Source organism: Strigops habroptila, chromosome 11, assembly GCF_004027225.2.
Source record: "Strigops habroptila isolate Jane chromosome 11, bStrHab1.2.pri, whole genome shotgun sequence".
NCBI lineage: Eukaryota > Metazoa > Chordata > Aves > Psittaciformes > Psittacidae > Strigops > Strigops habroptila.
In genome coordinates, this window is record NC_046360.1 from 13,319,771 (window position 1) to 13,345,781 (window position 26,011).

General features: G+C 44.8%; 1 protein-coding gene and 1 long non-coding RNA gene across 2 annotated transcripts in view; one reads left to right on the forward strand and one right to left on the reverse strand.

Annotated features, from left to right (window-relative positions):
* Window positions 1–21,677, reverse strand: part of MED13L (mediator complex subunit 13L) — a 184,666-nt gene extending 162,989 nt beyond the window's left edge. The window contains exons 1-2 of the mRNA XM_030501971.1: window positions 20,791–21,677; window positions 2,147–2,384 (exon numbers count right to left, since the gene is read on the reverse strand). Of these exons, the coding sequence (XP_030357831.1) occupies window positions 2,147–2,384; window positions 20,791–20,862 (310 nt within the window). The 5' untranslated portion in view covers window positions 20,863–21,677. The remainder of the gene's footprint in view (window positions 1–2,146; window positions 2,385–20,790) is intronic.
* A 251-nt stretch (window positions 21,678–21,928) lies between these two features.
* Window positions 21,929–25,406, forward strand: LOC115614731. Its single transcript, XR_003993827.1, has 2 exons — window positions 21,929–22,251; window positions 24,010–25,406. It is a non-coding gene; the product is annotated as an uncharacterized LOC115614731 (long non-coding RNA).
* The last annotated feature ends 605 nt before the right edge of the window (window positions 25,407–26,011 follow it).

Below are 26,011 nucleotides of genomic sequence, written 5' to 3' on the forward strand. Positions count from 1 at the left end.
TCTGATAAGTCACTATAAATGTTTCAATGGGCTTTTAATACAGAGCAAGTAAACCTATCATCGTGTGATTTATACCCATTACAAAAGAATTCCAAACCCTTCAGTGGAAGAGAACAGAAAAGGAGAGGACTTCCCACATTTCTGTAGGGTCCTGACACTTAGCAGGAGCATATTTCTGCTTTCAACTACCATGGGCTTCATTCCCTTAAAGGGGTTACGTGTTGTCCTCCTTTCTCCACCTCCAAACTCAACTCTATGTCTCATCACATCCCTCTGTACAATCTTTTCCTCCCAGACAGGTTTAATTTGAGGGAGCACTGCACACAGGGATCACTCAGTGACAGTGCCATTGTACCAGGGCAGACATATCTCTCCGGTACAGCTGGCTGCAGTGTAGTGCTGTGACACACACCATGCTCAGACTGTTTTCTATCTGTGTGATACTGCTGCTGTGACACTTGCAAAACAGTGCTCTTGCAGACAACTTGCAGATTTCATTTCACTTAAAAGTTATTGTACTGAAGGCTCCAGCCCTGATGCTTCATAAAATATTGGACAAAAAGGAAACAGTGTCAAAGTGCTGCTACCCTCCACTTGCTATGCTGTGTCTCATGCTACACTCAAGCAGGTTCAGCTATTCAAACATTTAAATGCTTCACCTTACCATTACCACTGGAAGGAGCATCATATTGTTGTAACCAAGACATTAGACATAAAGAAGCTGTATCAATTTCCAATGGAAAGCAGCTAGCACCTGCAACTCCCTTCAAATAAAAAGACACTTAGGTCCCATATACCTGCATTTGAAATATTAAATCAACTCTCTTTCACAAAGAGAAAAACACATGTTATTAAAGCTTTGCTGGGTAAGTAGAAATATTACCCATTCCTCCATTCAAAACAGGTGCCTCATAAAAAATGGATGTCAGTGGAATGGTTTGGTGCAGCACTTCCGAGCCATCTCTTTAATTATACATGACCACACGGCTACCTGCATGAAACACGCCTCAAGATACACAGTGTTGCAGATCCGTGATTTCACAGGGTGCATTACCAAATAAACAATCTGCTATTCATGAAGTATGAAGTCTGTAGGTGGTCAGAACAGAATAACAACCAAGAAAATGAACACACCATTACCCAGGAGCAAAACTGTGTGGGGTAGAGGTGGGGAGGTAAAGAACAGCTAAAGCACATCTGACAAATACAATATTCTGTACCTCTGAACTGGTATGCACATTTATCACGAAGTAGCCAGTAGGTCTAAAGACTACTAGGATGAAAATTTACTGCAAAAAATAAGGAATTGATCCTTATTATTGGTTTGGATGGGGGGGTTAGTTACTATTATTACTGCTCCAGGATTAGTGACCTGTAGTTGCTTTCATCCAAGACACGAGAGGTAAAAGAGGGGTAAAATTCATGTAGTCTAATATAGCAACACTGTAGACAAATAGTCTACTCACAGAAACAATACACCAGTGAAAATAAGTTAACATATAATGGACATGGTCAAACCCAAAAAGAATCACAACAAATACACTTAGTTTTATATCATTTTAAGGCTACATACTCTGGAGACACTGAGGACAATCCAAGTTGAGTAAAACTTGGAATCACATAAACTTATCATTGCCACACCTTTGTACTACCTTCCCCTTGCTTCCTTCCTTTTATTACATTCAATTGTTGCAACTTGCCTGCATTTATGCTCCAATCCCGTGGCAATACCAACATGGCAAGTTCCAACCTTGCAGATGTACCTGTGGTGCCACAGAGTTTACCTGACGCTGCAGCAGAGGGGTTTTATTCCATCAACTACTACCTCATGCCAGAATTCATTTATTATTACCATCCTTTGAACTAGAATTTACTCCGATTTTCACAGCACATCTGAGACTTCATAAAAACCTAAGTCATGATGTCAGATACAGCTCTAAGTTCATTCCACATTTCATTTTGCACTTTATCTGCAGATCACTTGTAATAGAAAAGTCAAACTTACAACCTGTTTTTTCCCTTTAGGTCTTAAAACAGAAACTGTGACAAAATCACACACAACAGCAAGTTACAGGCTTTAATGACAAAGTTCATTTTTCAGTGGGAAAAAACAGGAATAAATCAAGAAACAAAGAGAGTAACTTACTGTGCAGTTCACGATGTATCACATCCACGAGATTGGGTTCATCTCCCCACCAGAATATCCATAGCTCCTTACAATCCGGTTTGACGTCCCGGCGCCACACACACAGCAAGTTGGCCTGCAAGCAGCGGATGAAGCTGAGCAGAATTGGATCATCCTGTGCTGGGGCTGAAATGATAGGGCCACAGTCCCCATGACCTTCAAAGTTGTACCTACGCCATTTGATGCCTGTGAGTTCAGCCTGTGGAGGGGAAAAAAAAACACCTTTAGTTACATTCATAGTCCTAGTTTGTTTCATTTTCATTGTTTAATTCCTAGAATTGAGCTCTAAGCAGCCAAAGTTATTTCTTTTCCCTATTTTCCTAGTTCCCAAAGAACTCCTATTCCCATATTTTCCTCTTCCCCTCACCCCCAAGGAATAAAAATGTTAGAAGCTGTACTGAACAAACCTGCCTTACCCCTGCATTGAGGTATTTCACCCCAACTTGACTCCTTTCCAGCAGATGCATTCGTTTCTGACCTTACTGTTATCTTTTTGGGATCTTACAAATTAGAAGGAAAAACAAACAAGCCAATAGAAAGAGGGATTAAGGCCCTTTCCCTACATGCTGCTTGGTGATCAAGTGAGTGCAGTGTCAGCCCAAAAGCTGACCACTTGAAAGTCACAAACAGTACTACAGGACATATGAAAACAAGCGACTTACTGACAATGGTGAAATCCAGTTTCACATTGTCCTGTCACAGGTTTACCAGACATGCTCTTTATTTTCCTCAAGTGAACTAAAGCAGAATCAGGAATGCTGCCATTTCCTGTCTCTCAGCCAGACAGAAATCTCTTATTGATCATCAAGGAATAAGAACAGGAAAATGGCTACTCAGATATTTGGGAAAGATATTCTTCTACACAGGCTGCAAAACCTGAAGGAGTGTGGGTGCAGTGGAACTAAGCAATTGCCAGGAAGAAGCCGATGAAGCACTGAACCCATGAAAGAGCTGCAGCTACAACCAGGTCAGCAATGCTTCCAATTTATTTGGTTGCTCTTCACCTTTAACAGCAGATACTCACAGCTGCCACATTCAGTTTCCCTTCTTCTCTGTGATGCCCAGACTGCTGCCTTTTCATCTACTTCTATTACCAGCCCATCACACTCTTCCTTGTCCCCTCCTCTCCCCTGCCTGGTTTCACCTCCAGCTTTAACTCCACTCCCAGTTTGCCCTATGACTGGTGCTTCATCCTCATCACCCTCCACCAGCTCTGGGAGCCTACCCAAGGGACAAGGAGGAACACGCGTGTGACTTTTAGTCTAGCTAGCATGAGTATCATTATCACATATAGAAAGCAGTATATCTATAGTCTGTGCTCACAGTGGGCTTGTATTCTGGTTTCTAACCCCGGTTAACACTTTCTTGTTGCTGTTATTCCCTCTACTGCTTCATTTACAGCATTCACACCCTCACTTTGCTGCTCAGCAATAGCCAGTGTGCTCAGCTCTAGAAGTGGCCCTGCAGGAAAAGCCAGCTGGTCCACAGCAATAGGCTGCAAAAAGTCATAGAAAGTATCACCAAGAAAGAGTGGATTTTTACTCCCAAAGAAAGTAAGAGACTTGCACCACATATTCCTCCCATTTGCATCATCTGCACAAGGACATTTAACCTACTGCCTGTCACTGCTCTTCCAAAACACACCCTATGTGTCACATACAGAAGGATCTCCCTTTTCAAGTCCACTGACTTGATTCATTTAGAAGTTTAAACTCTACAATTTACTTTCCTTCACCACAATAACTGGCAGTAGGCTGTTACTTGTTCAATAGCTAGCTGCTTTATGGCTGAGGAGCTAAAGGTGATATTCAACATACCAACAGCACAAGCAAGATATACTCGTATTTGTTTGATCTTATATCCTCTAAAACAGTTTCGCCTCACTCTGACTGTATATTGCCCAGCACAGCAGGGTTCTGGCCATGACTAATGTTCCTGTGCCTATGCCTCAAGGGCTATTTCCCCAAATACTGATTATCCTGATTCCCTATTTAACTGACCTCTGAAGAGGCCTCACTGGGCACAAAGGAATACAGTAGTTGAGCTCTACAGGGAAAGGGTGCTGCAAGGTGCTGGAATACCTCACACAGCACATCACACTCTAAGAGAAAGGACTTACACACGCTCCTTCAAAACATGTACATCTGTTCTACATGCTTCTGTATCTATAGCTTGGGAAAGGAACGGGCAGAGTTTCTGAGATAGTATAATGAAACACCAGAGATCAGTGCCAGCACAGGCAACCTAGGAATAAAATCATGTTACACATTTATGTCATAATCAACTACGAACATCTGGTAAGTGTCCAGGTGGGATAGGAGGATGACAAAACCAAGAAACCCAATGGAACAAAAAAGGTTACTCAACTTGATCAACACAGCACTTACTAGAGATCAGCTGTTTGAAACAGCAAACAAGCTCTTGCAGTTTTCTGGCAGCTCAGAGGTATCAACCTGTAACATCCCATCCATATGGATGAAATATAGTCAAGAAAAGCGCATCAGAGACGTGTTCAATTTAATTCTACACTAACGAACTTCTTGAGTGTCTAATTCCAGAGTGTGTGAGGAATGACACACTACCAGAGCTAACCCGGATCACCAGCGAGCACCCACCCAGAAAGTGACTCCCAACACAAGCACAAGACAAGTGCTGGGGATTTGGGACTTAGTAGAAGCATAAAATTAGATCTCACACATCATTTCTCAGTCAAAGTTGCAAAGAGATGGCTCAGTGCATTGGTTGGGGTATGCCCCATCCCTGGCAGTGTTCAAGGCCAGGTTGGACACAGGGGCTTGGAGCAACCTGCTCTAGTGGAAGGTGTCCCTGCCCGGGGCAGGGGCTTGGAACTGGGTGAGCTTTAAGCTCCCTTCCAACACAAACCAGGCTGGGATTCTACATCTGTTTCTGCTTAAACATTTAACAGACAAGCAACACTAATAGTAACACTAATACTAATCCCTTAGAACTCAATTTAGTCTTCATGTTAAAACTGAATTCAGAAGGTTTGAATCCAGAAGTAGTACACAGAAGTGCAGCAGGAACACTTACATATATTCTAGGCCTCTACGGATGCTTTGTGTAAAGTATTTAACACACTACAGGGAGACTGTCCACATCCACATGGAGGCTTTTTTAAATTCATTTAAACAAATATCACTAGTTTTAAAAGGCCTTAATCTATAGCTGGGTTTTTACAGGCAGGACAGCCACAGCCTGTGGTTCTGCTGACTGTACCGAAGAGCTAAAATCAGTTTCATTCATGCTCAATCAGCAGTGAACACAGGCTGCTACCAAAATGGGAGCCTCTTCCTCATCCGCAGCCATGCATTCCCATCTCCAAGTCCAACACCACATCTAGCGATCAGGCAATCATCGGGTGAATCAATCAGTTCACCAATTTAAAGATGAGAAACAAAAAGGAAAGTGTTTATCAGATCAGCCCACCGACAGCTTCCCCTGCAGCCACGGACTCACTAGTGCAGGCAGAAGAGCTGGAGCGAGAACAGCACAGCTCAGAGCAGTGAGTGGGACCTCCCCTGTCAGTGACAGCTCCCATCAGATAAACCAGAACATTAAACTGCACACAGAGGCTGTTGTTAATGTACACCATGTACGCTTCAAACCAGCACAAGCAAGCACTGATGCCAACAGTAGTCCTGGACCAGGCTGCCTTCCCTCCATCATTCACTCCTGCCATAACCAGCCCTCCCACTCAGCAGCAGGGCTGCTGTTTGTACAGATTCAGACCGAGATTAACTGACTGGACATCACAAGTCTAATATAAAACAGGTTTATTTCCTCTTCTCCCATCAGTCCCCAAACCTCATTCATTAAACAGCCACAGAGATGCTTGCACCAGTAAGACAGAGAACAGCAAAGCAGGTCAGGGAGGGCAGAGCTACTCCTTTTAGTAAGGCTGATGGTTTTAAAGCAGCCTGAAATACTCACTGAGATAGAAACCAAGATTGTCAACCCCAGGACACCACCATGAACAGGCTGGTTTACTCACAACTGCTTAGAGATGAATGCAGAACAAAGCAAACCTCTTGCCAGGTGATGTAATCTACCGTGTTTTTTGCATCTCTTCCCATTGCATAGTCTTGGCTTATTGTGGTTGCTACAATTTCTTAACACCAAAAAGCCTGACAAAGAAAGGAACTTGGAAATACTTAGGATTAAACAACAATGTTAGTAAATCATACATTAATATTGTGAGTGGTGAGGCCTCAGAACAGGGTGCCCAGAGAAGCTGTGGCTGCCCCATCCCTGGCAGTGTTCAAGGCCAGGTTGGACACAGGGGCTTGGAGCAACCTGCTCTAGTGGAAGGTGTCCCTGCCCGTGGCAGGGGTTGGAGCTGGAGGAGCTTTAAGGTTCCTTCCAACCCAAATCATTCTATGATTCAATGCTTCTGTGATTAAACAAGAGATTCTTGCTCTGGCTTATAGGAAACATATGTCTTGGAGGGCTGTGCTGTGAAGAGCTCAACTTTCCGTATAAGAGGGACTTTCTTAAAGTACTTTTTTCTAAATCCAGTTAACTGCAATTGCAGCACAGAATAAATTGTTTGTAGGCTGCCTGTTCTAAATGCACTGGGCCAAGCCTGAAAGGAAACAGAGAAATCAGATCTCTGTGGCTAACAGTAATACCCAAAATCTTTACTAACATTCAAGTTTGGACAGTAAAATTCCCAAGACACAAGAAGATCCATTTCTGATGTATCCAAAAGCAGATATCAGGGTAGAAGAGGGCGTTCAAAGCCAAAATTCCATGTAGGCATCCAAAACCACCCAAAACATACCTAGGAAGGTCATCAGTGGGAAAACATCCCCAGGCCAATGCTTTCATTCAGAAACATGGCCACAGGATGTCATATACAGCCCTTCAAGAAGGAGCCCTAACACACATTTCCCTCCTCCTGGGTCTTAACACAGTTACACTCTGCAGAGAAACAAACCTTGAGTATTCAAACCTATGCACACAAGCAAGAAGAGACAGAGAAAGCAAATTAGCGCTTCATTTTACAACCATTAATCTGCTGCCCTAAATACAGACACCTTCACATGTAGCCGCAACAGCTGAGGGCTGTAACCAGTTGAACTCCAGGAAAGCATCCAGAACTGTGAATTCCTAGGAGAAAAAAAGCTATAAGCTCTGATTCTTTCCCCCTCCTCAGGCTTAAAACAGAGTATTAGACAGGCAGGAAGGGTCTTGTGCTGATCTCACAGCGCTCCATTCAGCTTGGCAGAGTTTAGGATGCTAAAAATCACAATTCCCCAGCAACACTTCACACTGCACAACTTGATTCTGGCATGAACCCAGCAAGCCTGAAGATATAATTAGTGCTGTGTAGCCACTGTGACTATCTTCCTCATCTGCAGTCCTCGCAGATGGAACACAAACAAAACACATCTTCCACCTCCTCTTTTAGTTTTCTCTTATCTCCACCAAATGTTTTTGGACTATATATGTTGTATAGGAAATGAACAGAGCAATTCTAAATGAACTTCTCCAGAAGACTTGAGTAATTCCATCCATTTTAATACACAAAGCTCCCTTGGAGAGATTATACAAGAATATAGACACAGCAGAACTAGAAAAAGGTAGAACACCAGCAGTTTGAGGAAATTATTGTATTTGGCCACACCAAGTGTCAAGTGCAGCTATTTATTATTGTACTTCTCTCCATTAAAAAGATGGCTAAAATCATATAATCACGTTATTTTTCCTGCTTCATACAGTACAGGAAGGTGAGAAAAGCTAAGGCAGAGTGAGGCCCCAGAGTGCAGAGGATTACTTCCAAAAGAGGAAGGATATACTTGAAAAGGAGGCAAAAATCCACAGAAAAGGCTTGAAGGGTCTTATGAGCAGAGACTGAGATATTTATCACACAAGCCCTCAGCTCCAGCCCTGCCTTTCTCAAAGACTTCCAACACGGCACTGATCAGGTCAAGCCATCTTTCTCAGTTCTCCTATCAGAAACAAACCAAACTTAAAACCAGATATAAAAACACTTCCCAACTGTCCAAAAGGTGCTACTCAGACAAATTCAGGTCTGCACACTGCTCCAAACATGAGCTTCTCAAATTCTCTTAAGAGAAGAAGCAAGTAATGTAAGAAACCAAACCACACCTCATCACTTAAGTCAGGTACTTCCACAAGCCAGTTTCAATTAACTGAAAGGGGGTACAAAACCGCTTTCATCATATGGCCTTCAAACCAAGGGGAAGATGTTAAGTTGCCCAGGGTATCTGTATTTACCAGCCTCTGAAGTCAGGCACAGCCTAAATGATTTCTGTAATGTAGATTTGTGTCTGCTTCTCTATAGGATGCTGTAGTTGTTAAGTATCTATCTTTAGTCTGCAATTTATGCTTCAAATTCGAACACAAAAAAATGTAAATGCCATAAATATATTTTCCAGTTTTAATAGAGTCTCATCTTAGAGAGCTTCATTCAAGTAAGTAGCTATTCTGAAGCCACTAGAGACTCATAGCAAGGACTACTCACATGAGTAAAAATCTGCATAAGAAAGCCCTTAGTTCATAGTCCAAGAATTCAAACTGTAGTTAAAGGTGTCATGGGAATTACACCACCATTTTAATTAAATGCTATAAGATCTTGCAGACAGACTCAAGATTAGCACCATCTGTTTTGGTTGCAGTGTTTCATTTCACTACATGGTCCTCACACAGCAACAAAATAGCATTTCACACTCCAGCCATTTAAATCCCAGATAAAATTTATGTCATTTTGATACACCTCACTGGGAAGGAAGGACAAAAGGACAAGGGCAGAAGGACTGAGAAATACTCTGTAACAGTGTGTGCTTATGGGGGAGGCAAACACACTGACAACAACTCTTGTCCCCTGCTCCCACTGAAATTAAGTATTTAGTAGCATCTGTCCAAGTCCCATCAAGTGAATTGACAGAGGAGAGGCAAGAAACGCATCAAGGAACTGAGGTGATTGCTTAACTAAGAAAGAACTTTTCTTCATAGCTAAATATCTGTCCTACCCCCTGAGAAAAGTCTCTATTTGGACAGCACAACTTCCCATGGTAGGACTGAAGCAACAGCCAGCTCCTGCACACAGACATTCCCTGATCTTTTACTCCCACATCTATAACTCTCTTGGGTTGTTTTGGTCTTTTAAACCATCTCAACCCTGTGTAGACTCCTGCAATCAGATCACCTACAAAGCTACACATGAACATTCCCCTCTTCAGCCTGGCCATCTCAAATAAGCAGGGAATGGTTTGTGTTCCCTTCCCTCAGGGCTTACCCCTTCCCTTAAGAAGGGAGGAAGCATATGGCAGGGAAGAAAGGTCTTATCGTGCACCGAGAGCTGTGGCTCAGCTTCAAAATGATGTGTCTGTTAGGCCAAGCTACTGGCAGACAGTGACTGCATAAAAAAGCTCTTCAAACTTCTTCATACTCTGAATTCAAGCATGGAAAAAACAATGAAATGGGCCTCACGTGGCCAACAGAAAAACTGTGCCATGTTTAGAGCCGCACAGAGGTGAATGAGCATCGTTCTTCCTAATATGCAACTGATCAACAGCAGAATGACATGTTGGACTTTAATCCTTCCCCTGGATAAGCACATTGTCAAGTGCCTGGGAGAAAAGGATAAAGGACAGACACAAAGAGTCTTGTAAAAATGAAGGATTAAAATAAAATACCTTTTCTGTGATTTTTGTTGTTCATTTGCTCATAAATCCAGCACTGAGCACACCCTGCATGCGGCACAGGAGCCCAAAATGGCTTTCTGCTGGATCAATCTCTTCCCTCCATGCCATGCTGCCTTCTTCCTTCGTACCCCCTGGAATACATTATCTAAATGCTACTACTTCAGAGCTGTTTGTGACAAGCAGCAGCATCAGGGCATTTTTATGTCATCTTTTATCTTCGCTGAGTCCCAGTGAATGATGCAGCTCTAACCAAAATCCTATTATCTGTTATCTTTCTGATGGACTTGCGTACCTGGAGACATTTGAGATAGTACATCATAGTAGTGAGGACCAGAAAAACAAGATCTTTCTAAAATAATAAAAGTCCACATACACCATTATTAAAAGCCACAAACTAACAGCATGAGCTGCTATGCCTAGAAAGTAAATAGTACTGGCAGAAATGAGGTATTTTTTGCTCTCTCTCCCAGACATCGGTGTGATTCTGCCTATGCAGGAGAGGAGGCAGCCAGGAAGATGAATAGATTCTTTCGAAGAAAGGAAAGTCAGACTAGTCTCAAAAGGAATTTGAGGTGGCAACTAAGGACCATCATCCAGTAGAAGATATAAAAGGACTCCAGTATTAACACTCAAATCCCAACAGTTCTGGCAGATGCAGCAGCTCCCAACAAAGAAGTTTTGAGTGGCAAGCATGAAAGAAAGTAATCCTATAAAAGGGCCCGAATTGCTGGTATATATCCCAACATTAACACAATTTCAAGGTTAAATACCACAGATTAAAACAAAACACAGGAGAAGGAAGGAAGTGAAAGGAAGCACTCACTGACACACTGTGTCTTCCTAGACTCCACTGCAAGAACAGGCTGACAAAACAAAACCCAGTGCTACAAATCCTTACCAAAGCAGCAGAAGGTGACACAGCAATTGTTAGGGCATCAGGATTCACCTGCATCACGAACTGCAGCTCTTGTTTCACCACATCGAAAAGGAGAGAAAACTGAGACATTACATGGATGGTCCAAAAATATACATCCCAGAGGACAAAAAGTGCTCAAGGATTAAGACTGTCTCGCCTAAAAGAGGGCAACTATGAGGGTCCCTAGAGAAGAGCTGCTGCTGTGCCTTCCAGGTATCTAATGAAATGTGCAGAATGCAGACTCAATATGAGACAGCTGAACTTCTTGGGTCAGGATAAAGATTTAGGTACTAGTTCAAAATTTGTCTGTTAAATATCTACCTAGGTCAAGAAATCTCTCAACCAAACCTATGTACAGCAAACCTGGGAGATTACTCAAGGGAGTAATTGCTATATCCTTGACCTACTCCTGTGTAGAAGGAAACCTTCCAATAGACCAGGTTGCTCCAAGCCCCATCCAGTTTTGCTGCCATCTCCATGATCAATGCCAGAAGGAATGGAAGACCTTCTTTTCATTTTACCAAACCCCGTGTTTAGGCAGTGACCTACCCTGCAGGTCAGGCTATGGACACTATTTTACGGAGCATGCTTAAAGGTACCTCTGAGATCCATAACACTTCAGCCAGGTTCTTTACAAAAGGGAATCAGTTATTTTTTAACTTCAGAGTAGTTGGTTGAGAACAGATAATAAAATCAAAGCTACCACTGCAAATTCAGATAGCACACAAAAGGAATGAGACAAATGTGCAACTTGCTAGCTAAAGAATCCAAAGAATTCCTCCCTCATTCTAAGGCAGGGTGAATGATGAGGTTTGCAAGTCCCCTTCAGAAAGGCAGAAGCAGAACTAACTGCCCATTTTCCAAATTAAAAAAGCAAAATAAATGCCCTCTTACAGAAAAGTAATCCAACACATGAACACAAACCTGAAGTAAACAAAGCAATCCTCTCTCTTTGCCCAGCTTGAGCATTTTTATATGTTTTTGAACTGAAGGAGGAAGGAAATGTCAAACATCAGAGTCATACAATGGACTATCAGATGTTTCCCAAACCAAGTAATCTGACATATGGGCAGGAAAAAAAAGAGGGGGGGAAAGCACAGGCTGGAGGAAGTAACAACCCAAGTAGAGTAAACTTCGGCACACTGAGTTAAAGAATGCAGTTCCTTTTCTTCCCTTACACACAAACCCATTGAAGAGCTCAGCACTAGAACGTTTCTGTACACCACATCTAAGCAGAGCTGCTCAGTGAATACCAGCCATGGCTCACACTGTCCTTTTCCGTATGTGTCCATCCCTGCCTGCCCTAGACAGGCCCTGGCCCACATCCCTGGCTCCAGGCTGGGAAGGTGGTCACAGCGCACAAGTACCATCAGCCAGCCCTGGCTCTTTAACATCAACATTGGCTTGACCAGTGACATCTAATACAGCTCAAACTGCACAGGCAGGCTGCCAAAACCCCTCAGCCCTTGTAAAAACCACCACCTGAAGATTCTTTTGTGTGAATCTCCCTTAATATAGAAAGTAGTAAATAAATCCACGACATGACTGGTCATGTAGATCCGTTTTGCCAACTTTCTTACTGTAATTCCTGCAAGAAGAATCCAGCAGCTCCTGCCAAAAGGAAATTATGGAAATTCACAGAGCACTCAAGATAAAATGTTATTAAAATACACACACACACACACACAATTAAATAACCAGAAACACTGGGCTAAAAATGAACCCACCAAAGTCAGAATAAGGTAATTTAACCAAGTAACCTGTTCTGTCAGCAAAGGAATTAGTTTTGTATAAAAATATTTGACAAGGTCACTACAAGGTGTTCCTGGAATGAATTTTATAACTCACCCAGAACCACCTACAAGTTCAGGAAGATTGTGGACATACACAGAATCCCAGCCCGGTTGGGTGGGAAGGGACCTTAAAGCTCACCCAATTCCAGCTCCCTCTCAGGGAAGAGCTTCTGCCTCAGAGCTCATCTCAATCTCCCCTCTGGCAGGTTAAAGCCATTCCCCTTGGCCTGGCCCTACAGGCCCTTGTCCAAAGCCCCTCTCCAGGTTTCCTGGAGCCCCTTTAGGCACTGGAGCTGCTCTAAGGTCTCCCCTTCAGGAGCCTTCTCTTCTCCAGGCTGCCCCAGCCCAGCTCTCTCAGCCTGGCTCCAGAGCAGAGCTGCTCCAGCCCTCGCAGCAGCTCCGGGGCCTCTCCATCTCCATGGAGATGCCGACCACAACTCTTTGAGCACGACCTTCCAGCCAATTCCTTATCCAAGTGGTCCATCTATCAAATCCATGCCTCTCCATTTTAGAGACAAGGATGTCACGTCGAATGCCCTGCAGAAGTCCAGGTAGATGACATGAGTCACTCACTCTTCCCTTATCCACCAGGACCATAGCCCTGTTGCAGAAGGCCACCAAATTTTCAGGCACAATTTGCCCCTGGTGAAGCCACGTTGCGTGTCACCAGTGACCTCCTTATTGTCCATGTGCAAGTGACATGCATGAAATGAGACTCTCAAAAACCAGACACTAAGAGACTGCAGACTTTCAAGTCTGGTTTCTAGAATAGACTTGAAAACTTCAGTAAACCAGAGAGTCCAGTAAGAAGAAACATTATGGTTTTATACTGTAACAAACCAACACATTTTGAAACTCATGTCTCATAACTGTCAGCTATGAATGCATCATTACCAAAAAGGAGAAGGTTGCCAAAGCCTGGTCAGTAGGTACAGAACAGTTTTCCTCTAAATTTTGTTTTCACTCCTCTGTTCTCAGAAAATACTTTACTTTATGGGCAAATATGGAACTACAAGAGAAGGCAACAACAAAGCACTGACCACAGCATAGTTCTTTTAAAGCTAAAAGATGAATCAAAGTTGTACTGAATAAGCTTTAAATTTCCTTCTCCGAGACATGGATTGTGGTTGCACAGTCACTTTGATCTCACTTCAATCTGTGCTGCTGCCAGAACTTGGTGGGGAAAGAGAGGAATAAGGGGCACACAGGGCTGGCTAAGGAGAGAGAAGGGGGAAAAGCTTTTCACTAGGTCAGTTCCATGATCCAGGCTTAGATGGGAGCTTGTAAATCTTTTGGGGGTCACCAAGGCACGGATGAAGAGTGAAGGGGGATGGATAAAAACGAAAGGAGGAAAAACCCCCACACTTTTTCCTCTGTAATTACTGTTTTCTTCTCATATACAAGAATAGTTCACTACACTGCAACACTGGCTAAAGAAAGCAGAGTAAGTGCCTAATGAGAAGTGATACAGAAATGTGTGTCATATCTTATGCTAAAAATGAATTTTAGAAGACTCTCCATTTTTCTCCACTTTCCTAAGCTGATTAAACACATTCCTTAGTACAGGGACAAGGCCTTTGTGTATGTTTGAGCTCATCTGTGTTAGTCACATACATGGAAATATTGCCTAGGGGCATCTTATCCAACAGCAACACACAATAAAATGTCCTGTCTCAAAGCAACAAAAGAGGGAATGCCACTAGAAGCTCCAGTCACATCTCTATACACACACTGCAATTCTGCTCAGGCAAGTGCATTCAGCCACACGGCTCAATGAGAACTAACAGTTTTTAACAGACTGCAATTGGGAGAGACAGGATTTACCAAAATGAATCCAAATTCACAGCACAAGCCAAGGGAAAGGCTGCTTCAACCTTTTCCACTTGTGAGATCCTAAAAACCAGAAACCAGGCATCATCTCACGAAGCAAAATGTTAAGAACCCTCCCGATGTGAAAAGTTGAACTTACTGTGTGCTATCAAAGGGGTTTATGTTCAGATGTCATTATCGTTTTACAGTACAGCGCTCAGACTAATGCGAGTGCCTGTGAGGAGCTGCAGCCCCAGCAGGAGCCGATGCAAGCTGTCACTCCAAGTATCACAGCCCTGTTATCCCTGTGGTATCCCTTCACTACTGGGTGCAGAGGGAACCTAAAGCAATGGGTTAGTAAGATTTTGAGGTCTGTTAGAGCAGAAGATATTTTTATTAGCTGGTTTCTCTTTGGAATTCAGTCGATGTCAGGAAACTCGGGGAAAGAGGATCTATTTTGAAAGCAATGCTTAAGAGTTTAAAATTAAAGTGGTATAAAAAGCTTGCTCTGAGGAAGAAGGATGCCCCTGTGTAAATACCTACACCATATAAACAAAGCTTCTGGATTTGATTTGGGATCTTGTGCCGAGAACACTTGCGCACTTTTGCCACTGGCAAGCAAATACTAAACAGAGCTTGCTTCTAGACAGGAGTATTTTTTTCCATACCATTTGTTCTACCATGACACCAACAACTCCCAGATCCCACTGTGAGACTCTACACAAAGTGCACTACTCACCCACGGAACACAGAATACTAAATGAACACACACAGACTTGAAAGAACATGAAACTACACTTGTCAGCCTTCACAACACCAGTCTGCAAAGAGCAGCCACCTATTTACTCAGTGTTAGTAGGTTGTCTGTAGGATTCCATAAACAAGTTTGGGAAAAGGATTTGCAGGACAGCAACTTAGTAAGTCTGTCGACATCAACCGGTAACCTTCCACAAGTACAAAGGAACAACTAGAAGAAAAACCAAGAGATCCTGATTTCTAATTTGATGATCCTGGTGTATACTGGAGTCAGTTGACAGCCAGTGCTGAGTGAAAAATAAAAGGCAGAGAAGGAATAGGGCTCAAAAGAATTGCATTGCCAAGAAGGAAAATAATAGAAGAAAGGTCCATGTACAGGATTAAAGAGTTCCTTCTTTGCTCTTTCACATGAGTTTCACGAGTGCTCTCAGAAGCAGAAGTAGGGAGAAAGTCTAAATGAATTCAACCTGGGGGTTTGAGAACTGGGGTTATGATGTCAATACTGCACAATGATTATGTAGAAAAATCCAGAAAGATGTATTTTTTGATAGTATTATTAGCAAGTGACAACTACGATTCTTAAGATGTAGTTACCCAGGAGTATACGTGGCTCCGGTGTACAGGTACATTCGGAAGATCATTGGGATTTGAAAGAAACCTCACTCCAACGTTTCTCAGTGGCTAGCCTGGGATTCTTCAGCACGCTCTGTCCTGACCCGGGAGCATCCCTCCTCACACCCCATTTCTCTGTGGCTTTCAGAAAGGTCAGTTCCCCAGCACAGATCCACTAACTGCACCTCAAGGCTGCGCCGGCTCACCCAGTGTCGCTCCGGCCCAACCTCCCAGCAAATCTGGGTCTATTTTCTGCAGGCTCGCACCCAAGCAGATACCATTAAACTGTCACATACTCCAACAAGACATCATAAAAACCTACTACGAAGAGATTTAAAACCTGAAATAACCTTTTATTAGCAGGAAGTGAGCAAGCTTTCTAATGTCATTTTTCTACTACTATCTTGTTACCTAATAAAATTGAGGATAAAGATAACCAAAGGATCAAATACTTTCGGAAAACTTGAGAGGTTAATTCCATTTTTTACATATATTTATACACATATACATGTAAATTCACACCTACATAAAATTTCAAACAAGCAAGATATCTGCTACATAGTGATGTAACATCCTGCATGCCAAAGTAACAGCCTACTGCTCGGAGCACTGCACTTATGAAAATACAACAAGCAAGAACAGCTACTGGTTAATTTACTACTACTTCAGGATTTGGTTGGGCAATCGACCATTTACTATCAAGTTCTTGACTGACAATTATGCAATACTAAAGAGTACCTCAGCAGCACCCTCTGCATTCTTCACTCCCTACTGCCATGAAAAACCTTTAAGAACATAATTCCAATGTCATCTCACACCTCCACGACTCCTTTCAGCTTCATTCTGAAAGCAGCAACAAAACTCACTGATGGAAGGCAACAACTTCTGTTCCTGTTTGTGAACAGAAAGAAGTAACAGCAGCAGTGACCTTTACAGTTTGTAAATTTGCCTCTGACATGAACTGGAACAAAGACAGAACTCCTACTAACCAGACCTTCCTGGCAGCAGGTTTCTGTAAGAACACCCTCAAACAAGATCTCACGACACCTTCCACATGAGCTTCTATAAAGTCCTCTATAAATAGGCCTCACTTTCCAAGAGCACAATCATGTCTTTTCCAGGCTGAAGACTCCTACAGTATCTCATCTTTCACCACATGCAAGCTACTCCAAATTTTAGGTCATTCCTGACACCCTTTGCTGTACTCTTTTTCCAGCTCCAGCATATGAAACGTTACACAACTTCATCCCAATTTCAGAGACTGACTTATGCCCTTGCTCCCACCACAGCAGCTAAGCCAGACAGCGGGGGAAGCATCTCCACACTTGACACAGCCCTCACCATCATATGATTAACCCTTACTCACAGGAAAAGTCCAATTAATTTCAGTAAGGCTACTTCTATGATGCAGGATTATTCACTGAAAGGCTGTTTGCCAGCTGGGCCTGAAGTTTTAATACAAAGCGTATTGCCTCAGAACATTTTGTCTCTAAATAGTTATTAGACAGCTCTTAATTAGTATTTAAATAAAACTGCCCCTTAACAATTGCTTATTAAATACTGTTTTGATCAACAGACGTTGTTTGTCAGAAGCCACAGCAGACATTTTGACTACTGGAAGGAGGGAGTCAGGATGGATACACTTGCTTCTACCGCTGTGCTAGGAATGTAGCCATTTCAGATAGAAAGTGTGTTTTTAATGAGCAAGCCTGTTACCTGCTGAGCGTGCCAGTAGAAACAAGTTTGTATCTGAGCTGTATTCTGATGACAAATATGCAAAGCAGAATCACAGAATCCCAGACTCGTTTGTGTTGGAAGGGACCTTAAAGCTCACCCAGTTCCAAGCCCCTGCCACGGGCAGGGACACCTTCCACTAGAGCAGGTTGCTCCAAGGTCCTGTGTCCAACCTGGCCTTGAACACTGCCAGGGATGGGGCAGCCACAGCTTCTCTGGGCACCCTGTGCCAGCGCCTCAGCACCCTTACAGGGAAGAGCTTCTGCCTAATACCCAAGTAGCCCCGATACCATCTTACTGATGCTTTATATTGAGAGCAAAATTCTAGATTCCCTTGTGCAGGCTGCCTGTGGCAGTTTCCCCTGACAGAGCACAGACAGTATCCCATTTTCTGGAACAGCACTGGATTCCCGCTGCAGCACTGAGCAATGCACAACATAGACAACAGCCCTTTGGATCACTAAGTCCAGAGGGACACTCCATGAAACCCAGCTATGCAAGCAAGATCCCACTCAGCATCTGGATATTCCAAGCTAACTTTAAAACCTTAACTTCAGACTGAACTCACAGCACTTCACATGAGGTGAAGGCAAAGAACACTTTCTGGACATCACTGATAAGAGAGGATCAGTTGCTAAAATGCTTTTAGGAAGTATTTTCTGTAAAAGGATTCAGAGGGAACAGTGGCACCTGACCTCTGTCTTAAGACTGCCTACGGTCAGCAGGAAAATAAGCTTGAAGTCATGAACTGTTAAACCAATGTGAGTCCAGCAGCACAACCAGGCAGAGCTCTGCTTCTCCGGGGTGGGGAGATAGTGTTCCTTCTGGAACAAAACAAATGGCTGTGGGGAGAAACACCATTTAACCGAAGCCAAACAGAATCACAGTGGATTATAAGTACTTCAGAACTGTAATCCTCCAGCCAAAAACATTTGTGATTCCCACCCAAAACAAAGCCTGTGGTAAAAAAAAAGTCAACTTGTAACAGCAGAATAGTTTAAAAGATTTATGATCCACCTCACTCCCAAAGACTTGAGTGAATTCCCCTCAAGAGTTGATTCAGTTTGTGCAGGTTTTTGTTCTGTTACACTGAGAAAGTGTAACAGCACCAGTCTCTCTCGGCACCAGTCTCTCTCATTAGTAATCCAGACTACTGTAGCTTTAACACTTCATAAATCCTGAAAGGAATATGACAATGTGAGGTTAAAGGGTCAATGGCACTGGCCACATATTCCCAGCCGGTATTTCCTTTCTCAATATGTGTCACTGGAACATAAATCCTAACAAATACTAACATAATTTAAACTAAATCACCTAATAATTTACATACATGCTATATTTAAAAACAGTAAAATACTACTTTGTTGCCTTTTTCTGCAAGTGGAGCCAGAACACAACAAAACATGACAGTTTCATACACAGCACCACATTACAGGTACGGATTCCTCCCACTAAATTACATGGGAGATTAAAGGGTTGCACATTAAACTCACTATTAAACCCACTTGCAAAAGAATTTTGCTAACTTATTTCAATGATCTTACACACCCAGTTCCAATTTAACACTTCCCTGGTCTGGTAAGGTAGCAACAAACAACAAGCAGCTCAAACCACAACAGCTATGAAATAACTTTGCCGTATGATTTATGCTCACTGCACACCAACAAGTATTTTTACCAGTGACAGATTTGCAGATGCAACTACGTGGAGAGTTTCACTTCTCCAAAACACAACACTCAGTTCTGCACTAATAAATGGGGACTTCACAACCTTCTTGTAAAGGACAAGCCACTCACTCCCTTGCTCTGACAGCAACAGACAATTGTCTCCCTCGCAGTTACGGCTTTATTTTTCTTACTGAGAGCAGTGCAGTCAAAATCACTGTAACAATTCCTGCACCTCAGTACATACAGCACTGCTGTAAACTTAAAAGTATTAGAAAATGCTATCAGACAGAAGCACAGATACAGCTTTATCTAATGTAGCAGTTCAATAAGAAGTCAAATACAAATTGCATTTATTCTAATGGAAGAGGAAGAATCTCCAGAGCAGTATCTAACAGTGACTACGGTTCTTGTCCCAGATTCTTAAAAGGTATAATAAAACCCAAACATACGTACACTAAAAATACACAAAAAAAAGAGGCGAAGTAACAAACATACAATAATAAAAGGTTAAAAAGCATAAAACAGAAATGCAGATGAACGAGCTCTTTAAGCATCTTTTTTTCCTCTGAACTCCTATAAAAACAATCTCCTCCTTTCTGTTACGAAAAGCACAACATGCTCCCACCTTTAACTCTGGCAGAGCTCTGATGCAGGAAGGGGGGTATCTACCACAAATCCTTCACAAGCTCACTATCCACAAACTCGCACTGCAAGTTTTTGGTCTACCTGTACCACACCATGCCCCACAAAAGTCCCTCCTCTCCTCCAGCATTATCGCTGTGTCTAGAGCACTAGAAGGCTCCTGATGATCAACTAGTCCTCTCCCTCACACAGCTGCTGCCCAGCTAGCAGGGATAACATCCCTGTACGTGCCAGGTAAACTGAAGCAAAGTATCTCCAAACGACTTCGCCCTTACACAGAAACAAGTTGTTTTCTTGTTTTAAATCACAAATCCATAGCTAGCCAAAACTGATACCGTAATTTCTGCAACATCAAACCACAAGAAATGCGTAGGAAGTTGTCAGTCACCAGGAAGATGGGCAGACAGCATCTATGCAAACAAGCTCTGCAGCACACTACATTTCCAACCACTGTTTTTCTTCAGAGAATCAAAAACTAAAAGGTTTTTGGGTTTGGTGTTTTTTTTACCTCTTGCCTCCAAGCACAATCGATGCCAAGAGGAAACCACGCTGTAACAACAACTGACGTGCAGGCATGAGAGCCCCGAGCCCAAGTCCGACAGACAATCACACTACATGACTGTCTACTGCTACTGAAATGGCGTTTGTCATTGTGGAAGGAGAGAAAAACCCCGCAGTCGGGTAGGCACAAAGCAGGCAGGGCACAGAGTGCCAGGGGAGGCGGGGAGAATGCTGTTTACCAAGGAAGACGGTCGGACGAGCAGGCAGCACCGGCGGGGGGGACACCAGAGGCGCTCCCCGCTTCAGAGGAGCATAGCAGCCCGAACCCCGCACACACTGACGGCGAACCACGTTAAAGAGCAAAATAAACACGGGGAGCCGGGCCGGGGGAGGGGCCAGCGGAGGAGCAGCCCCGCGGGCCCCGGTTATAAAGCCCCCGGCAGCTGCACGCAGCCGGTAAACCCGCCTCCCCCCGGGCACTCACCAGCGAGAAGAGGTTGGAGTGGCAGTCCTCCAGGCTGGCCCCGTTCGCCACCCAGTTGGCCGCTGCGGTCATGATCCTCGGCGAGCCCGGCCGCCAGAGCGGGGCATGTCTGGGCAGACGGGCGCGGCGCGGGGGGAGCAGCCGCAGCCGCTCCAAGGGGCCTCCGTTGGACGGGGCGGCCGCCGCGCTCCGGGTGCGGGTCCCGGTCCGGGCTCGCGGGTAGGGGTGGCGCAGTCGGCAGGGGGCGCGCGGCGGGCGGGGGGCTCCTCACGCCGCGGGGCCCGGTCCGGCGGGGAGCGGCGGCGTTTCGGTCCGAGCCCCTCAGCACGCAGCGGGGAACGAGCCTCCTCCGGTCCTCCAGGCCGCCTCAGCGAGAAGAACGGCGCGGGGGGGGGGGGCCTGGGGCCCTCCTTCCGCGTCCAGGTCTGGCCCCCCCCCGGCCAGGGCACACGTTGCGGCGGAGGGGAAGGAGAGGGGAGGGTCTCCTCCCGCGGGGCACGGGCCGGGCGGGGCGGGGGAGGGTCCCGGCCGCGGGCAGTGGCGGTGGCGGCGGGCGGGGGGCGCTGTCTCGCGTGCCGGCGGAGGCCGTCCCCTCCCCTCCCCGCCCGGCCGCCCCTCGCTGCTGCCGCCGCTGGCTGTGGGTGGATGGTGTTTTCCTCCTCCTCCTCCTCCTGCTGCTGTTGCTGCCGCCGCTGCCTTGTTTACGCTCCGTGCGGGGCTCCCGGCGCTGCGGGCGGCGGGCGGCAGCCCCGGCCCAGGGAGGGAGCAGTGTCCGTGCCCGTCCTCGCCCCGCCGCACCCGGCGCTGCCCGCCCAGCGGCCCCGCTCACCCGCTGCTCCTCACACACCCGCCTCTGCCTCTCTCCACTCTGACAGCAATGGCGGCCGCCAGCCGCAGCTCGCCTCGCCATTGGCCGCCGGCGCACCACGTGACGCGCGACGGACGGGCAGGGGGGGGCCCGGCTTTGGGGCTCCCCCTCCCCAATGGCCCCTCCCTCCGCCGCGGCGGCGCCCGCCGGGCCGCTGGGGGCGCGCGGGAGCGGGAGGGCGCGCGCTGCGGCGCGGCGGGGCGGGGCCGGGCGGGGCGGGGCTGGTCCCGGTCCCTATCCCGGTCCTTATCCCGCTCCCGGTCCCTGTCCCCCGGAGCCACCGCTATCGCCACGTTCCCCACCGCGAAGGGCCGGGCGGGGTCCCGCAGCACCTGCCGGTTTGCACAACGTAGCCGCGGGGCAGCCCCCGCCCGAGCGCCCCTCGAAAAGTCAAGTTTAAGTTCTGCAGAGCGACTGGAACACGAGAGCGCGGACGGTCCCGCATCGGTGTGAGCTGAAAGAGCCGCACAGACACCGACAGGCAGCGGTGGGATGGATGAAGGAAACTCGAAAACACCGGAGTTAAACAAATGAGATTCATCCATCAATAGTGCCGGTGGGGAGAAGAGGAAAGGACAGACAGGAAAGAAACGGTAAATATTAAACACGTTGAAAGGCGGAACCGTGCCGACCGGTGCTTCCCCTGCCCACCGCGCCCCCCTGCCCGGAGCGGGCACCGCTCGCTGAGAGGATGCTCCGCAGTTGACACAAAGCAAACGTCCCAACTTTGCTGCTTAAAGGTGAAGTTTCTTTAACAATCCAGCTCCAGCTTTAAGTTCACGTTCTCAGTGATCTGATTCAGTCTGTGCTCCGTCGCAGCTTTCTCTACGTGATTTTAATCCTCTTCAGGCAGCTTTTTTGCAACTTACTTTTTTTCTTTGTAATAATTTCAGATTAGCGTTTATCCTAACAAATGAACAGCATTTGCTTTGTCTTCCCTCACAGCACCAGATCTCCAACACAAGCCAGGGTCACAGCATTTAGCTGAACTACATAGAGCAACAGAGAGCACTTAGGCCAAAAGAAAACATCCACCACGACCAGTGTTCTCACCACTCACATTCCTCATTTGACTAATTCACCCCATCCCACCCCATTCCCTTCCCATCACACCGAGCGGGAATTCTGTCTGCAAAGACTGGGCCTGTAGCAGTGGGAGGAAAAGTGCTTTCAAACACAAATTAAATATCCCCTTTCAGTTACAATTGCAAACTACTTATTCTTTTACACCTATTGCTTGGCCAAACAAAGCCTGGACTCACCCCAGTGAGAGACCTTCCTCCTCCTTCAGTCCATCCAGGAGAACCAAAGCGGCACGAAGATGCTGTAAAAGCCAAGACCAAAGCTCACCAAGTAGCCGAACTGCCATTGCTGCAGCCTGGCAATCCCCAGCCAGGGCAGTGCTTCGGACCATGTTGCTCCCTTTCCTTTTGGCAACATGTCTTGTAAACAGAGACCACAATCTGACACTTGAAATGTGTCAAGCAATATGTATTAACCAACCCAAACCCACATCCTTCCGCAGCAAACCAGCTCTTGGTAAACACACTGCAGTGCCAGTTGTCTGTCTGATCCCTACACCAGGGTACCACAAACCTTTGAGGAGGTATTCAGTTGATTTCTTGGGATAAAGGAGTATCTCTCATCATGAAAAAATGACTTTCTTATTATAGAAATATTTTGAAATTGAGAATTAGACATGCAGAATTCCTGTTTCCTCCATATGCTGCTTACCCTCCAAATGGTATTTCCAGTTGTCAGCATTCCTCTTCTGGGTCTTCCAAGTAGAGATGACTTATTATGCTTCATTTTCTCACAAAAATGTGGGGTCTAACACATGATTCAGATCTGTTTGCATGGGGAGAAACGTTAATATGCTCACACTCCATCCTTCAGGGTTCTCACAAACATTAGCTACTCTTGAAATTAAAAATCTTTTAGTATAATGAAATTACCTGTCAATGAAGTTGAAGAGTTGCTGCTTGCACTTGTGAAGAGCTACCAGTCAAATGGGTTGACCACATCCCTGCATTGCAAAGTTCATGTTGGTTTTAAACTAAAAACAGATGGCACCTCAAGCGGTTTGCCAGTTATTTGACGTTATTTTATGTTCAGTTATCACAGACAGGACAAATCATTACACTCTAATCATTCACCTCATGGTAAGAAAGGAAAAGCTCCCTTGCTGTCCTCTGACAACAGTGTTATTTAAAACACAAATTGTTCCACTTACAGATATCACATACAAGTGACACTTCCTCATGCACATCCTAAATGGCATGTGGAGGAACGTGTTTCCCAGCTCAGAGTATTCATGTTTTATTCCCTGTTTTCTTTTATTTTTTTTAAAGGATCAATCCATGAACATGACCAATAACATCGGGGTTTGTGCTTTAACAAAATGACCATTTTCCCACAGTAGCAAGATACAGGAACTTCTTAATTAATTCTGCCAATGTATCACCATATGACTGGAGCTGCAATTCCGAAGCTGAGGCACAGAACAGGGTTTCCCGGCTCCTGGAGATCCCTGGATCCCACTTCGCATTCACCATACGGAGCTGGTACACACTCTGGGAAGGAGCTGGTTACCTGCCCTTACAAAATCACTCCAAAGGGTGACAGGCCAGCTACTGCATTCTCGAACAACTCACCCAGAGCTTGCAGCCATGATCAAACCTGTTCTGCCGGGAGGATGGCTCAGCAGTTCCCCAGACTTTGTTTTCACCAGCAGGTGTTGCTTATGCTTCAAACTAAACATGGAGGGAGAAACAAAGATGTCAGGAGGCTAAAGCAAAGCTAGAATGCCAAGCAGTTGCTTGGGTTGATTTTGTCTTCATGTACGATCGCTGTGCTCTACTTTCAAGTACCTCCAAGTCATGAAAGGAATATTCACTTGAGGAATCCAACTGGGTTGAGCACTGGATTCAGACAGGGTTCTCCCAGCACTGGGTATAGGGAGTTTGGCCTTTCTTCCACCAGTAGCAGAAGTGGAGTTCAGCCAAGTTTTGCCGGTGTCAAAAAGAAGCAGCGTTTGTCATTTCATGTCAAAGACATCTCATTGCTAGGTAAAACCTATTTTTCCACATGTTTGAGTTAGACGTGATGGTTATTCACTGGCACAAATTCCAGCATCTAGTTTAGCCAAGTGTCATTTTTACTGGTTTCTAGAGTTTCCTCCCCAGTTACCTACAATTCCCAGTAAGGGGAAGGACAGGGGAGGGGAGAATGATCTGAGACCCAGATTATGAACAGAATACAAGGAAATGGTCTTTAACTATTCTACATATCAAAAAGCAACAAAGAAAAGAACTTTCTTTCCCCCCTGCTCCTGAGTTGCTCTTCAACACATTCTACTGAAGGTAGTAATTTTATTGGTGATTAACAAAACTGGAAGAACTTTACAAGTTCTTTATCCATGATTTATGTAGTTTGTTATCGCATGTTCTTGTACTCTAGTGCAGATGAACAGCCACATTTCAGGTGTCCTTCCAGTGCTCTCACTGTCTGCTTTTTATGGTGCTGTATTAATTTCTAAACTGTTTTTAGTTCATCCAGTAATCACATTTTTTGGTCAAGTGTTTATAAATAAAAACTCATTTTGGTTTTAAACTGAAAACCTTTCCTTCCACAAACTGAAGATTTAAGAGGAAAAAATACCCCAAAGAACCAAAGTAGTTCACTGGCATAAAGAAATTAACAGCATCTAATTTTAACACAAAACATGATTAAAGATTTTCACACATTAGATCCAGAATGTGTTTCTTTTTAAACACTGATAATCTACAGATTGCCTGCAAACTAATATTTTAATTTTCATTTTATTAAGACACAGCAATGGCTCCATTAGTAAGCTTATTTATTCCTGGTAAAGATAACAAATTCCCTGAGTTTTAAAATAGGATATTGATTTTTCTGAAGGGATGGGTACTTCTATCAAAGAGGAAAATAGATACATAAGTAGAAGAGTTGCTTGTGAGGCCCATAATTTAAGCCCTGTTAGTGATTTTACTGTGGATTTTTGAATTAGTCATCCTTGGTTACCTTCAGTATTGAATAATACTACAAGAGAGACCCATGTAGTGTGTTTATAACGTCCATAAGTATAAAAATAGCTGCAGAAACCAAGTATAGCTTTAAACAAGATTAGTAACATGGACTACTTTAGAGTGCACAAAAGCAAGTCAAGCTCAGCCCATGTGATTCCAAACCTTCCCAGGTGATGGTAGCTGAGGTTTTGAGAGCTCTACCATTCATCAGCATCTCAGCATCATTCTGACAGCAGCAGCAGCGGCCGTCTGCTGGGACTTCCCCGAGTTTCTGTTTCCTTTCCTTCCAGGATGAAGAGGAGAC